Raw genomic sequence first — 15,509 nt, forward strand, 5'->3', positions numbered from 1 at the left:
CACTCGGGGAGCGCGCGGCGTCTCGGGACGGCGTCCTTCGGCCTCTTTTGGCTTCAGGCCAGGTGGTGTTCTACGAGAACCCAGCTCTGCATGAGAAGATGCGATTTGGTACTCAGAGGCCGTTCACTCGCCAGCTTTCCCAACAGCCCGGCTACTGCTACACTGCGCGTCTCTCTACTCCTTCCCCCCTGGGTGTCTGTGGGCTTGGCCCACGCCGTGAATCTGGGCTTGTTGGTGTACAGCCTCGATCCCCAGAGCGAAGGAGCAGGAAGGAGGTGGCCATGTTTTCTTGACCTTCCTCATGAACACGGCACGCTGCTGCCAGGCAGAAAGCAGCTTGTAAATGTCACTGCCTCCCTCTTGCTAGAGCCTGGAAATAGACCCTAAAGGGCAGCTGATCTCATTGAATTCCCTCCCAGGTGGCTGGCCGGCCTGGGCCTGTGGGACTCTGCCCATGTCCTCTCACGTGTCGCCCCGGGGGTGTGAGGAGAGTGAAGAAGACCTCACGAATGCTGCTGCTTCACTCAGTGTGTGCATCTTCTGCCCAGTGCAACTTTCTCTTTCCAGAGACACGGGTGCGAGGCTGGGAGTCACCCTGAGCCTGTAGGCCTCCCTCAGATGTAAACCTGCTTCTGGTTGCAGCCGCGGAGGTGCCTAGCGGGCCTCCTACTCCCAAGTCCAGCATCGTGCCTGAGTGTGCCTTGTGCTCTTGTTGTCAGTGTTATGCCTTGGGGATCTCTAGGGGAGGCGGGGAGGCAGAGGGACAGAAAAGTGAACTGGGGTACTGTGGGAAAAGAGCTCCAGGTCACCTGGGTCCAGTCCTGGCAGCTCAGACCCCTTTGGCCTCAGTTTCCACATCTTTAAGATGACAGGGGTTGGGTTAGATGATGCCAGCTCTAAGTTGAGGAGAAGGTTAAGAATCACCACCTAGAAAGCCTCAAGGAGGAGCAGGGGCTCTCGGGATGGTGGTGGTCAGTGCTTGATGGCCAGGACCGTGTCCTCTTCTCTTGGGGACCCTGCAGAGAGGAGAAACTGGACACAGTTGTGACACAATCTCTGTGTGAGGTCAATCCATTGATCGATAGATCAGTAAATATTAAGCGCCTACTCTGTGCCAAGTGCTGAGGAGATAGTCAGACAGTCCCTGCCCTCAAGGAGCTTCCAGTCTAAGGGAGGAAACACCATGCATATACATACATACATACATTCGGCACTGGAGTGAAGAGGGGTTGGGAAGGCTTCCTGGAGAAGGTGGGATCTTAGAAGTGAAGCCAGAGAAGCCAAGAGGCACAGATGAAGAGAGCATGTCCAGGCCTGGGGGCCAGCCAGAGGGTCATCACTCAGGAAGCATTCAGAAGCCCTTCCTAGGTTCCATCCCCTGCTGGAAGGGGAGGTGACCTTGTGGAAGGACCTGAGAGTGCCCCAAGGGAGCACTCCCTGCAGAGCCTGGCAATAACAGCCCCCAGGGTGCCCGTCCCAAGGAGTTTGTATCCTGACAGGGGAAGGCCTGGCTCCAGAGCCCAGGAAAGGGAGGTAGAGAGTGGGGAGCCAGTTGACTTGTCCTTTCTGAAACCGGGGCCTGGACAGACCTGGCTGGATAGAAACTAAAGCATGCTGACTGGACAGGTTTCCTCGCCAGAACTGCTCAGCTCCAGGCATGCGTCCCAAAGCATGGTAGCTGGTAGAGGGAATGAAGGAGGATGAGGATGGATGTAGAGTTAGAGGGAACCTCAGGGGTTGTCTAGGCCAACCCCCCCATTTTACAGATGAGCAACAGACCCCCCTCCCAGGGAAGGCAAGAGACTTGTCCAAAGTCACACAGGAGTCAGATGTGGGATGTGAATCCAGGTCCCAGAGTCAGTGTGTGTGTGTTTTTAACTTTAATTTTAAATTCTTAACTTCTCTCTTAGGATCAATACTTTATATTGGTTCCAAGGCAGGAGATCAGTAAGAGCTAGGTAGTGGACGTTGTTAGTGACTTGCCCAGGGTCACACAATTGGGAAGTATCTGATGAACCCTGGTCCTTTTGATTCCAATGCTGATGCTTTATCCACTTAGACTCATTTTGGAAACGTCCATTTATCCTCTATTGGAAACTAACCTAGAAGGAAAACCTTCCTTGGGGAAAGAGAGAGCTTTCTATAACATTTTAGTGCCCTGTGAAAGACATGAAGCTGAGCCGGAAAGTTGTTTTCCTCTACTTGAGAAAACCCTCCTAAGAATCATTGTAGCTCTAGTGGTGAAAGACTGGCACAAAAGATCGTCACCGCCAATGGTCAGTAAATAACAAATGCCAGAAGCAGCTGCATTCTAACCACCTGGCAAAATGCAACAATCTTGACCCATTCGAAATTCATTCAAGTGTCTATTTTTGAAAATTTCTCTAGTTTATGTTTCTTCCTTTTGTAGTTCTTTTTAGCTTTCCTCCCCACTGCCCCCCTCCTCCCTGTGGAGAAAAAAGCCTCCCAGGAAATCTGCCCCCTCCCTAACCATTTCCAGGATGGTTTGCCTTATTCAGCAGTTTGAGTCCGTCGCCTCTCCCAGGAAGGGAGTCTTCTGTCCTTTGGATTTGGGGTTTATCATTGCATTTATCGGGCACTCCGGTCTTTGGGTTGTTCTGGTCCTGCTCACTTCACTGCATCGGTTCCTAAAGGTCTTCCCAGCTTCCCCTAAACTGTAATCGTTAAAGGAATGGTAGAGGATTGAAGAGGGACGGGGGATAAGGAAGGTTTTGGATAGAGGGAATATGGATGCTGGTGAGGTAAAAGGAGAGAACTGCATACCCTCTGCTGAGAGGCTATCTTTGAAAAATGGGGTTCCCAAGAAATGGGCCAACCATGATAGTCTGAGGGGACGCCTTCTCTATTGATTGATGCTGAAGATACCCAGGGCAGGTAGGCACGGATCCTCCTGGGCGACATGTCTTCCCCCCCACCCCCAGGGCTACCGGGTGGATAAGGACCGTTTATGGTTGAATGGCTGTCCTTAGTTCAGCTGAGATGAGAGTCCTCTTATCTGACTGCTGCAGGTTATTTAAATAAAGCTGAATTTAATAACAAGTTTGGATTGGGAAGAGGGTTCCCTGTACTTTTCCAGATTTCCCACAGAAACTGTCTAGATGGAATATTTCTTCCAGTGCAGGGATCGTCCATTCTGTTCATACGGTGTACCTGCCTCCTGGGCCACCAGGACCAAACAAGAGCGGTAGCCCTTTCCGCACAGTCTGGCAAAGCAGCCACACGAGGGGTTTTTAGGCATCGAGAGGAGTCTTGTTCAGTAAGAAGGTGAGGGGCGCCCTGATGGAGGAGCAGCTGTTTTAACGCGGGCTTTCCTATGCTGGAGATGGCCCTGTGGCTTTTTTAAACCCTTGCCTTCCTTCTTAGAATTAGTATTAAACAAGGGTTCCAAGGCAGACGAGCAGATTTGCGGGACCTCCTGTCCCTGGCCTGGCTCTATCCACTGACCACGCTGCTGCCCCCACTGTTAAGGTTTTTAGTCACCGCACGTGACTGCCAGAAAAGCTCGGGTCATGGTGCCATCCCGTGAAAGTGACAGCCAGCAGAAACAAGGAGACCAGGGTCTCCGCGCTCTGCCTTTGACCTGGTCTGGAGTCTCGGGGTCACGTCTGGACACGCCAGCGTGTCGCAAGGAGAACCAGCAAGTTGGCGGAGGGTCCTGTATTGGGTGGTCCAAGGAGCTGGGATGTTTGTTTAGCCCAGGGAAGGCAAGACTCGGGATGGGGAGGGCTGACCTCAAGCGTGGGCCAGGGATGGGGTGGTGCCGTCTGGTCCGGGGGATGAGAGTGAAGAGCAGTGAGTGGAATGTGCAGCCAGGCCCATAGAAGAAAACTTGCTTAAGAGTTGTTAAAGCTGCCTCAGAGGGGTGGAGCAGCTTGTAAAGCGTGTGCTTCTGCGTCAGCGCTTTCAGAGGTCCCAAGAGAAGGGGTGGGTAGATTTCAGGCTGTCCTGAACGTCCACCGACGGGCTCACTTTACTCTTGTGATTTAGCCCGAGCCAAAGGCTTGGGCTCCGATCCTCCTCTCCTGGCGTCCACACGGCTGCCAAGAAGGGTAGCAAGCCCAAGCAGCTAGGGCTACCCAGTGCCCAGGGCCCTGCACCTGGAATCTGGGAGACTCCTCTCCCCGAGTTCAAATGTGGCCTCACACCCAGAGCCAGTGTGCCCCTGGACAAGACGCTTCCGCCTGTTGGCCTCGTTTCCTCTTCTGTCGAATGAGCTGGAGAAGACAATGGCAAAGCACTCCGGGATCTGCCAAGAAAACCCCAATGAAGACATAAGGAGTTGGGACATGACTGAACAACCGCCGTATGTCAGTAATTGTGCCTAGCACTGGGAATTCACAGAAAGGCAAAAAAGGAGCATCAAGGAAACTGCCCTGGCTGAACCTGGAGAAGGCCTCTTCCCTGACATTATTTTGGAGGTGGCTTATCCAGATCTGCTTATTTCTTTGTGTGTGAGCACAAGAAGATTTTAAACAAAAGAAAATCGGTCCCTTTGAGAGGCAAAAGGAAGCCGTTCTTTTTATAAAGCTTTGTCACTCTTGAAGATCCCTGTCCCCCTGTGGTCCCCTCCTCCACTTGAATTCCTCCTGGAGCCTCCTTTTCTTTTTTAAGCCCTTCCCTTCCATCTTAGAATCAATACTGTGTGTTGATTCCAAGGTGGAAGAGCAGGAAGGGATAGGCAGTGGGGGTGAAGTGACTTGCCCAGGGTCACTAGCTATGAAGTGTTTCTGCAGTCAGATTTGAATCAAGAACCTCCTGTCTCTGGGCCTGGCTCTCAATCCACTGAACCACCCAGCAGCCCCTTTAGCTTGCTTCTTTTGAGAAGTATTTGTCCACCTTGTTTGACTTCTTATCTATTGGGGAATGGCTTTTGGTGCTCTGTATTTGTTATGTAGCAGGTACCTTGGACAGCTGACTGTTAGCCAAGATGGCTGATAGGAAGCTCCCTCTCGCCTTTCAGAGACTCTTCTTGTCATAAGGTACCATCCTCCAGAGTCGGGAGGGCAGTATTCTGCCCCTTGCCTAGGTGCACAGACACTTTAGAAGTCTAATAACCCTAACCCTAACCCTAGCTGAGTGATCCTGGGGAAGTCACTTAACCCCGATTGCCCAGCCCTTACCGCTCTCTGGTCTTAGAATTCATCCTAAGGTACTCATTGATAACAGGACAAAGAAGTCTTCTAGTAACCCTAATTCCACTATCATCTGTAGAAGATCCCTCTCAATTAAATTCATTAGGCATTAAGTATCTACTGTGTGCCAAGCACTGTGCCCTATAGGAACTGAGGACAGAACCAAAAATGTCGCGCTCTGCTCTGGCCTCACAGAACTCATATACATATTTAAGTGAATAAAAGGTAATGTTGGAGCGGTGGGGCTTAAGTTCCAATAACTGGGCAAAGGCATCTTGGAGAATGTACCACTTGCATTGCATTTTAAATAAAAATGAAGAACTGGGGCAGCGAGGTGGCTCAGTAGATAGATCTGGCCTCAGACCCTTGCTGGCTGTGTGACCCTGGGCAAGTCACTTAACTGTCTGTCTCTCTTAAAGTTGTTGCTGTGAGAATTTATTTTTCATGTACTATTAATTACTGCTTCCGGCCCATCTGCTGCTTTTACATTTCGTTTGTTCTCAGGAATTCTTTCCTTTTAACAAAAGTTGGTTCAAAGAAAAGGGAGACCATGATTCTTTGCCTGCCTGCTTGGCCCCGGCATCCATGTGGGGCAGACCGTGTCCTAGTTCTCTCTTTACCACGTGGAGACGCCTTGGAGCATTCTGAGCTCCTTTGGAGCAGCCAGATTTATTATGATGATTGCTCGGGTTCCGTGTGCACGTGTGTAATGATGCATGTGGCGCTAGCAGTGGGAGGGTACCTCACTCCTAGATAACAAACGAAAAACAGGAACAACGAGCCAGGATTTCCACGTCGAAAGATGCTAATGTTACATGGATCTTCCCAACAGCTCCAGGAAGTCAGGGCTGTTTTATCCCCATTTTACGAGTAAGGAAACTGAGGCCTCTGCCCAGGGTCACAGGTAGTGAGTCTCCCGGGCAAGGTTCAGAATCAGGGCTTCCTGCCTCCAAGTCCAGCAGCCTCTCCACTGTGCCATCTGACTGCTTGAAGGAAGGGACCCAGGGCTTCCCCTTGGCTCAGAGGCCCAGGAATAGAGGGGAGCAGTGAAACCTGGGGGCCCAGAGGGTTGGGGAGGGTTGTTCCAGGGCTTCTTGACCCTCCTTTTCTGCCTGACCCTGGCGTACACAGAAGCAGGACTTGGAGGCTTGAAGCCGCTTTCTGTGTACACTGGCTAGCTCTGGTTCTGCGTCTCCTCCGCCCAGATGCTCTAGAGTTGGGCGGGTTGATGTCTTCTGTGACGTCATTTTGAACCCTCCCCTTGTCTGTGTCGGCTCCAAGGCCGTTTCGGTTCTTCACTTCCGGCCCCCCGTCCATTCTCCTCCGGGGGCCCAGATACTGTCTGAGGGAATGGACCCCTGATTGCTGGCGCCGTCTGTCGTTGCTTGGATTTCTAATGGGGCTTCGGACCTCACGGCTCCCCCGGCCCCTTCTCTGTATTTCCACACTGAAATGATCTGCCCGCTTGTCTTTGAGATGCAGAGCGGGGCAGAGATGTGCTGCTTTAAGCGCCGCTGTGGCCCAAATGGCGTCCCCTCGTAGCCGAGGGGCTGCCGCTCTCCTCCAGATTGCTGGACTAGTCCTGCGACCCAACTACTCAGGATGCCCAGAGAACCTTCTGCGGACCGAGTCAACACTGGGGAGACGCTCGTTTCCTCGGTGCCCCTTCCACGATCCCGTCGGGCACTGGAATGGGGCTAAAATGGAAGCCCCTTGTTTTGTAGCAGCGTGATAGCGAGCAAAAACTTGGATTTGGAATGTGGAAACCTGGGTTCAAATCCTGACCCCGGGTCATCTTTGTGATCACAGCCACGTGGACCGTTGGGGGCATTTGATCCGTTTCTGTAAAATAAGGGGCTCGAACTCTGAGCTGATCTCTTTGGAGTTCTGTTGAGTTTGACCAGGTCTCCTTCTGTTTAGCTTCAGAACCTGGGAATCAATCCTGCCAACATTGGCTTCAGCACACTGACGATGGAGTCTGACAAGTTCATCTGCATCCGAGAGAAGGTGGGGGAGCAAGCGCAGGTGGTCATCATCGATATGAGCGACCCGGCCGCCCCCATCCGCCGGCCCATCTCTGCCGAAAGCGCCATCATGAACCCAGCTTCTAAAGTCATCGCCCTGAAAGGTGAGCGGACGGGGAAGGTCGGAGCTCTCCCAGCTTGCTTTGGCAAGGAAGGGGCCGCTCGCTTCCCACTGGGTGGCTGCGAGCAAAGACATTGTCTCTGGTAGAGCTGTGGACCTAGTGTGGATGACGGTGGAGGCAGCCCAGGGTCAGGTGGGAGGTGGGGGCAACTTGTCTCTTGTTTAGCCCTTCCCTCCTGCGTGTCGGTTCCGAGGCTGCGGGGGTTAAGGGAGGAAGTGTCTGAGGCTCCATTTGAACCCAGGACTAGCTCCCATGTCCAGCACTGGCTCTCTGCCCACCGAGTCGCCTAGCGGCCCCTTGGCAACTTGTTTTTGTGACTGGTTGGTGCCCAGCCGCGTCAGAAGGGCCTCCGCGGTCTCTGCCTTTGGCGGGCCTCGGGAGTGACACCAGCACCCACAGTGAGTCTTCCCAGGAGGAGCCTCTCTCCATGCCGCAGTGCACTGATGTCACTGCTGGTGGGAAGTCCGCCTCTGGGGAGCAGTGGCCGGAAGCCTGAGGTCAAGTTCCGTGGACAAGGGGCTGAGGCGGACCCAGCGGATGACCTGAGTTGTCAGAAAATCAGACCTGATCCCGGGTTTTGGTGGCTGACTTTAATCATCAGATCTTGGCCCTATTTTGAGCAGTGAAGATTCTCCATCTGAGACTTGGGAATGTTGACTCCTGGGCCGCCGGGCTGACCGCCTGCTTCTGAGGCCAGAAGGAAGGGGCCACTAGTTTCCCCCGTGGGTGTCTGTTTAAGCATCTGTGAGTAAAGGCGTTCTGTTTAAACGTCAGATTTCTCCCCAAAGAAAGCTGTGCTTTCCTTCTTGCTTCCTAGTCTTAGACAGATGGTGAGCTAATTCGTCCTGGAGCGAGCACGTGGTACTGTGGTCCGTCCTCGTAAGATGTTCTGGGTGTCCCTGGTGGTTCACTTGGAATGAGTTGGCCGCCCCATTTCATCACTGCGCCCCGTAGGTCTTGGGCCAGCAGAACGTCTTCCGAGGAGGTTGAACTTGGTCACCATCCTGTTGTCAGGCTCGCATGCCAATCTCGTCATTGGTTTCTTCCGGAAAGGGGCCGTTGGGGCCCTCTTATTCCCCATTTGGTAAAGTCCAGGGACTCCGGCTTCCCTCTGGGATCAATAGAAGATCCTGTTTGGCTTTGAAAGCCCCTCTTAGCTAGCCCCTCCCTCCCTGTCTGGTGGGCTTACAGCGTCCTTCCCCAGACCTACACGGGCCTGGGGACCCCGGCCTCCTGGCATCTCTGGGCCTTCTCCTTGGGGCCCCCTGTGCCTCGTTGAGGAAGCTTTTCCTGACTCCTCCTCCTGGGATCATGGCCACCGGCTTCTGCCCCAGTCTTGTTTGTACACGGGCATTTGTATCTCCTCCCCGTTGGACTGGCGAGTGGGGACTGGGCTTTTTAACTCTTTTCTGGCTTCGCCAGTGCTTAGCCCCAGCTCAGTCCATTCATAAAGGCATCGTGCCTTGGTTTGAAGCCACTGGGGAGCCCTTCCTGCTGGCTGACCTTAAAGCATCCAGTGGCATTTGGAAGTGTCACCTGCTTCCGTAGCTCTGCAGAATTCTTTAGGACAGGAAAACTGTGGAAGTGCTCACGCCTGAAGGCCGCCTCCTAAGTCTACGAGACTCTTGTCTGTCAAGACTGTCTCCAGTGGGGCCCATGCATCAGATTTGCACCGTGCTCCCTCCCCCTCCACTCCATTTTAAATCTTTCTGAACTTGGCTCAGGGAGAGACTTGGCCTTGGTTTCCATGCATTTCTCCGTGGGTCCAGGTGCTGGTTGATCAAGTGGGCCAGAAAGCCCCACGAAGGCCTGCCGTTGTTCCAGAGCCCCGTCTGGCCAGATTGCTGGGTTGTGGAGGTCAGTATGGCAGCCAAGGAGCAGGGGGTCACTGTCCACCTCCGTGGTGGTGTCTCCACCTTAGGCCAGAAGTGTGACCGGTGTTTTAGAAGTCTAGTCATTATAAGCAGAGATTTTAAGAGCATATTAGGGGTCTTTTAAAAACAAAATAGCCACACACCCAAGTGGCACTGAAGGGTGAGCCAGAGTGGCGTGGCCTCTCCTGAGGGCTGGGCCACGGGCTTGTTGCCCTTCCTCTTCCTTCTTGGAAGGCCACAGCATCTGGGTGTGGGGCCCCCCGCCGTTTCCCTGATGGTAGGTTTGGGGGTGATCGAGTGGAGATGGCCTTTGTCCATATTTCTAAAAGGGTCCTCAGTGGGCGGTTTTTCTTGGAATTGATGGGTGGCAGCAAAGAGTGTGACTTTCTGGACTCCTCGAGGGCCTCATTAAACCGGACACTGTGTCTCTTTACTCGTGGGGGTCTTTTCTAGCTTCTTTATAATGTCAGACCATCCAAAGAAGGGGGAATGTGGCAGTTTGAGGCCTATATCAAGGAAGGTAAAAATGCATTTTTTACTCATTTTTAACTGAAAGGACTTTTGTTTTCCAAGTGGGAAAAAATGTAGACTGAATCAAGACCATTGGAAAGTGGTCATTACCCTGGTGATTGAGTCTCCCTGATCCAGAAGCACCTCAGGGTAACTGGGTTTTTGTTAGCCAGTGGAGAGCAGGTCTCTGAAGGAAGCTAAGAACCATGCATCCTTCCTGGGCTGCCCCCAGGCTGAGCTTGGCTTTCACTGACTTCTCTTTCTTTCAGTTTTCCCTTATTTGACTCGAACTTTTATGCTCTGAAGTAGAGCCAGCCCAAAGCTCGGAGTTGCTGGGCTCCTCTTAGAGAGCTGGTCACAGGCAAGGAGGAAGGGCAACTCAGGGGCCCAAGACCTCATTCCGATTTCAGAGGTGCATGGAGAGAGGGGGAGTGGGGAGGTGGGGGTGCGAGCCCCAGGACTCGGGCTGCTGATCTCCAGGCACTGGGCGCTCTGTAGTGACTGTCCAGGGCACGGCCTGGTGCAAACGGGGACCTGGCTGCCTTAAAGCAGGGCTTTAGAACGCACTACCGCAGAGGCTTCCAGATCATTCCACTTTGAGGGGCAAGCGCCTCACTTGTTCGCTGGATCGTCCTTTCCAGCTCCGTCAGAGGCGAGCCTTTTAGCTGCCACTTTCCTCATACAGCTCTACCCAAGGCCTGGAATTGGTACCGTGGAGAGCACCAGACAGCCCAGACTGTCCTGGCAGCATGCCTTAATTTTGCATCGTAGCAATAGGAAGGAAGGATTGGCAAGTCGGTTTTCTATGAGAAAGGAATGGGCAGGGAGTAGGTAAGTGAAACCGGACAGTGGCTGTTAGGTCAAACTTACTAAAAGCCGATTTTATTAAAGAGCAGCGAGTGAACGTTGTACTGATTAGAGCAAAAATGTTTTAATTAGTAGAGCTGCCCAGTAGTGGGAGAGGTGGCCTCAGGAGCCTCTGTCCCTGCCTCCCTGGGAGTTTTCATAACCTCGATGCAGCATCTCTTCTTTGGGAATCGGTCGGAGTGGTTAGCAGTGTGAATGCCCACATCGACTATGATCTCATTGTTTGTGTTTTTTTAAATCCTTACCTTCCACCTTAGAATCAATACTCGGTATTGGTGGGGGTTAAGTGACTTGCCCAGGGTCACACAGCTATGAAGTTTCTAAAGCCTAATTTGAACCCAGGACCTCCTGTCTCTAGGCCTGCCACAATCTCGTTCTGCATATTGGTATATCATATCTTGGTCCTTATCAGTGGGCTTCTTGAGTCATGGTTGCTACGGGGTCCATTAGAGTCTCTAAGTCCTTCTGAGTTAACAATCTTTACAATGTAGATGTGATAGTCCACATTGTTGTTTCTGGCTCACTTCACTCTCAGTCCATACAAGTCTTCTCCATTTCTCTGAAAAGCATCTTCATTACTTAGAGCATAGTCGTATTCTATTGCATTCACCCGCCATAATTGTTGAGCCATTCCCAGTTGATGGGCACTCCCGTCTAGTATTGTCTCCCCAGAAAGAGCTGCGATCAGTATTTTTACACAGACGGGACCTTTTCTTTTGGATCTTCCTGGGGCTAGTTCCAAATTGATGTCCAGAATGGCCAGACCAGCTCACAGCTGCCCCTACCCAACGTTGTCATTTTCTTCTTTGGCCCCTTTTGCTAAACTGACGGGGGGAGGTAGACCCTCACAGTTGCTCTCATTTGCATTGGTTACTTCTTGGAGATTTGGAGCATTTTTTCATATGACTACATGATGTTTGGGTGTCTTTCCTTCATATTCTTTGATCATTGGGGAATGACTTCTGTTATAAATTTGAACGAGTTCCTGAGATATCTTGGAAATGAAACCTTTCAGAGAAACTAGGGGTGAAGATTGTTTTTCACTTCATTGGATTCATTAGTGCCAGCCCTTTTTAATTTTATGTTTTTACTCCTACCCTTTTCTTCTAAAGGCTTTTCCTCTTTGCTCCCCTTCTGCCATATTTACATAGACGCTGAGGGCCATGGAATAGAAGATTGTTCAAGGCCAATGGTGGAGCCTCATTAAATGGGCACAAATCACCTAAATCGTCAGTAGAGTAAGAGGGGCATTCTCAGCTTAGCTTGTTATACTTCAGTTATAACTGCTTGATAAACCAGTAGGAGAAATATTTTTATCAAAATGGGGGTGACTTGCTTTTTACTTGATACTCAGTTCTTTTTATGAAGATGTTTTATTTTTACCAGTTATATGTAGTAACAAATTTCCACATAAGTTATAAGATCCAAATTGTGTCTCTCCCTTCCTTCTGCCCCTCCCAGAGCTGGCTAGCAATTAGACTTGCGTTGTACGTGTTTTATCATGCATTTTTCCATGTTCTTATGTTCATATTTCCATTTTCGTTTTTGTAACAGAATAATCACATAAAACCAAAACCCCCAAACAAAACCTCATATAAATTTAAGTGAAAAATCATGCACTTTGATCTGCATTCCTTCTCCCACAGTTCTTCCTCTGCATGTGGATAGCATCTTTGTCCTAAGTCCCTCAGAGATGTCCTGCATCATTGTATTGCTCTTAGTAGCTACGTCTGTCACAGCTGATCACTCCACAGTATTGCAGTTACTGTGTACGATGTTCTCCTGGTTCTGCTTATTTCACTCCGCATCAGTTCATGGAGGTCTTCCCAGCTCTTTCTGAAATCCTCCCGTTCATCACTCCTTACAGCACAACAGTATTCTGTCACCATCATATGCTACAGTTTGTTCGGCCATTTCCCAGTTGGTGGACATTTGATACTCATTCTTGCTTAATTTACTTTTGAAGATGGACAGATAAGCCAACAAATGTAGTTATTCTGGTCCAAGGGCATTCTCACATTATATTGTGATGAGCTAAAAAGTGTTTGAGCCCACTTTCCTGCTTAGCTGCCTCCTCAGGTATCTCGACCATGGAAGGGTTTGGTCTCTCACTCCTTGGCGATTGTCAGTCAGTCAGTAAACATTAAGTGCCTACTGTGTGCCAAGCACTGGTCAGTGAGGGAAGACTACACAGAAAAGGAAGCTCAGGATGCCCACGGTGGGAATAAGGGCATGGGCATGGCAGAAGAGAAGGTCCCCAGCTTGAGGGGCACGAGAGGACAGCTGGGCGGCAAATTAAGAGATGGCTGGCCTGGGGGCCCTCCTACAATACTTCTAGCTTTAGGGCATGATGAGGTGAGGGAAGAAAGCAACACTTCCTATGAAAAGATGCATGAGATTTATAAAATATGCAGGAAGTTAGTTTGCGAACAGGCTAGTGATTGGCTGACACTTTTAACCATAGAAAAAATGAAAACATTTGTTTTGGCCAATTAATTATTTCTCCTCGTCAGAAGCTTACAACTATAAAAATGACCCTCTGTCTTAAAATTAAGCCCTAACAACAGTTTTACCACTTAGAAGTGACTTAAGAAGACTGTTATTTATTTGGACTGATTTAACCTTTTCCAGTAATAATAGTTTTGCATTTTTCTTATCCTAACATTTTACAGCTCTGTAAACTTAAATTATTTAATGGACAAGTCAAGTGAACAAATATTTATGAAGTAGCTACTCTGTTCCAGGCCCTGGGCCAAACGCTACAGATACAAAGAAAGGGAAAAGTATTCCCTGCCCTCTGGGAGCTCACAGCCTGTGGAGGAACAAACAAGCTCTCGATAGGATGAGCTGGAGAACATCCAGGGAGGGATCAGGGGTCAGGGATCAAGGCAGGCTTCTTGTAGAAGACGGGCTTTAGTGGAGACTTGAAGGGAGTCAGGGAAGATGGGCGTGAAGAGGGAAGGGGATGTTGGAAGAGGACAGCCAGTGAGAAGGCATGGAAGGCCAGCGTCACAGGCCTAGGGGACGGAGAGGACGGAAGTGACGTCTGAGAATGCTGGAGAGGTGGAAGGGGCCTGAGGTGTGTGATTTTGGAGGCTGTCGGGGAGCTCCTGGAGTTCGTGAAGGTGGTGGTGGGCCATGGTTGGAGCTGTGCTTTGGGGAAGTCCCTTCACACTTGAGACAGCTAGGCCCACCGGTTACTACTACGGTTCCTCAAAATAGGTTTGCAGAGGCAGAGGCCTGCACCAGACTGGTGGCAGTGTCAGAGGACAGCCAGGGCCTTCCAGGAGAGCCTGCAAGGAGAGCTTCCAAAGGCTCAGCATCTTCAGTGTCCCTGGGTCCAGAATGCTTTTCCGCAGGGCACAGGGCCTGGTAGCATAGAACTGTGAGCAGGGCATTTCCCACGTGATCGTATTATTTGTAAAATTGGAGATTGGACATCCCCTCCCTGCAAGGGAGTCCTCCTAGTCTCTCCCTCTTTCACATCCAGAGAAGGCTGTTCGAAAATGAACCCAAGACTGCAGCACTTGAGCTGTAGTCGTTCGACAGAATTGCTCTGGTGAGCACCTTTGCCAGTGCCCAGTTGTGCCCCTTCCTCCTTCAGCAGAGGAGGAGTCCCTGGAATTGGTTTTCAAACCATCTGGGAATAGTTGCTCCAATCAGCGTAGATAAGAAGGCAGAACACGTGTCTCGGGTGCTAATGTCTCTCTCCTGCCGCCCTCTCCCTCTCTCTCCCTCCTTTCCCCTGTGCTGTCTCCTCCTAGCGGGAAAGACCCTCCAGATTTTCAATATCGAGATGAAGAGTAAAATGAAAGCCCACACGATGGCGGAGGAGGTGACTTTCTGGAAATGGGTCTCTGTCAACACCGTCGCCTTGGTGACCGACACCGCTGTCTACCACTGGAGCATGGAGGGGGACTCTCAGCCCCTGAAGGTGTTTGACCGCCACGCGAGTCTGGCCGGCTGCCAGATCATCAACTACAGGACTGACGACCACCAGAAGTGGCTGCTGCTTATCGGCATCTCTGCCCAGGTGAGCCGCGGCGTGGACAAGGGGCGGTAGGAGGGGTGGGCAGGCGGGCAGGCTGACAAGGGGCTTGGAGACTGTAAATCTTGAAATCTCTCAGACTTGTGAATGTTAAAAATTTCCCCATCGGGGAATTCTTAATTGGAACAAATTCCCTACTGAGAAACATTCCCCATTTTGATGTGAGAACTTGCCAGGATCAGAAATGGGAGGACCTCTACTCCACCCGTACTTAAGACTGCTTTAGGGGAGAAAACTCCTTGCTAAACAAAGAAAGTACTTGGATCCATGCTTATGGTGGGGCAAGGTGTTCTTTGAGCCAGCCCTGTTTTTAGGGTTGATACAATGGGATGCTAGGTACCTAAAAGGGTCGGGGAAGTTTTCTCTTGATGAGATTAGCTGACTCAGCTGTGTTTTCTCTAGTTCAGACTTACTGAGGATCTTGGTCGACACAGCAGCATTTTTTCTGATTCAGGCTTACTGAGGAGATTGGTCTACTTAGCAGGAATTTAGATGGGCAGTCCTTTGGAAAGCGTCTACAGTGATTGGTTGATGTAGGGACTTAGGGGAGGTGACATGGGAGAAAAACCCCTATATAAGAAAAAGCAGAATCTCTTGAGGAGATATCCTTTTGGAGGATCTCTGATGAGGACCGCTTGGGAAGAATCTCTTGAGAGAGGCTCTGGAGAAGGGAAGCTCTTGGAGGACAATCTCTAAGGAGGTCTCGCTGGAGCTCCTCTGAGGGGACTCTGTCCCTCTGGAGGCTCTTGAGAGAGGCCCTTTGGAACAGTCTCTGGCTGGAAGGCTCTCTGGTGAAGTCAGCTGAGATGGAGCTGTCCTGATGTCACTAGAATCCTTGTTTAGGCAGACCATGTGGTGAGTGTTAAAAGACTGACTGACTGATTCTCTCTCTTAAGACTCAGGTCTAGGCC

At 50.9% G+C, this 15,509-nt stretch overlaps 1 protein-coding gene across 3 annotated transcripts in view; it reads left to right on the top strand.

The window, feature by feature from the left end:
* Positions 1-15,509, top strand: part of CLTCL1 (clathrin heavy chain like 1) — a 79,597-nt gene that overhangs the window by 4,701 nt on the left and 59,387 nt on the right. For all 3 annotated transcript variants that reach the window (XM_056821415.1, XM_056821416.1, XM_056821417.1), the window contains exons 2-3: positions 7,074-7,281; positions 14,315-14,583. In XM_056821415.1, the coding sequence (XP_056677393.1) occupies positions 7,074-7,281; positions 14,315-14,583 (477 nt within the window). The remainder of the gene's footprint in view (positions 1-7,073; positions 7,282-14,314; positions 14,584-15,509) is intronic.

Source organism: Monodelphis domestica, chromosome 3 (genome assembly GCF_027887165.1).
Source record: "Monodelphis domestica isolate mMonDom1 chromosome 3, mMonDom1.pri, whole genome shotgun sequence".
NCBI classification, from domain to species: Eukaryota; Metazoa; Chordata; class Mammalia; order Didelphimorphia; family Didelphidae; genus Monodelphis; species Monodelphis domestica.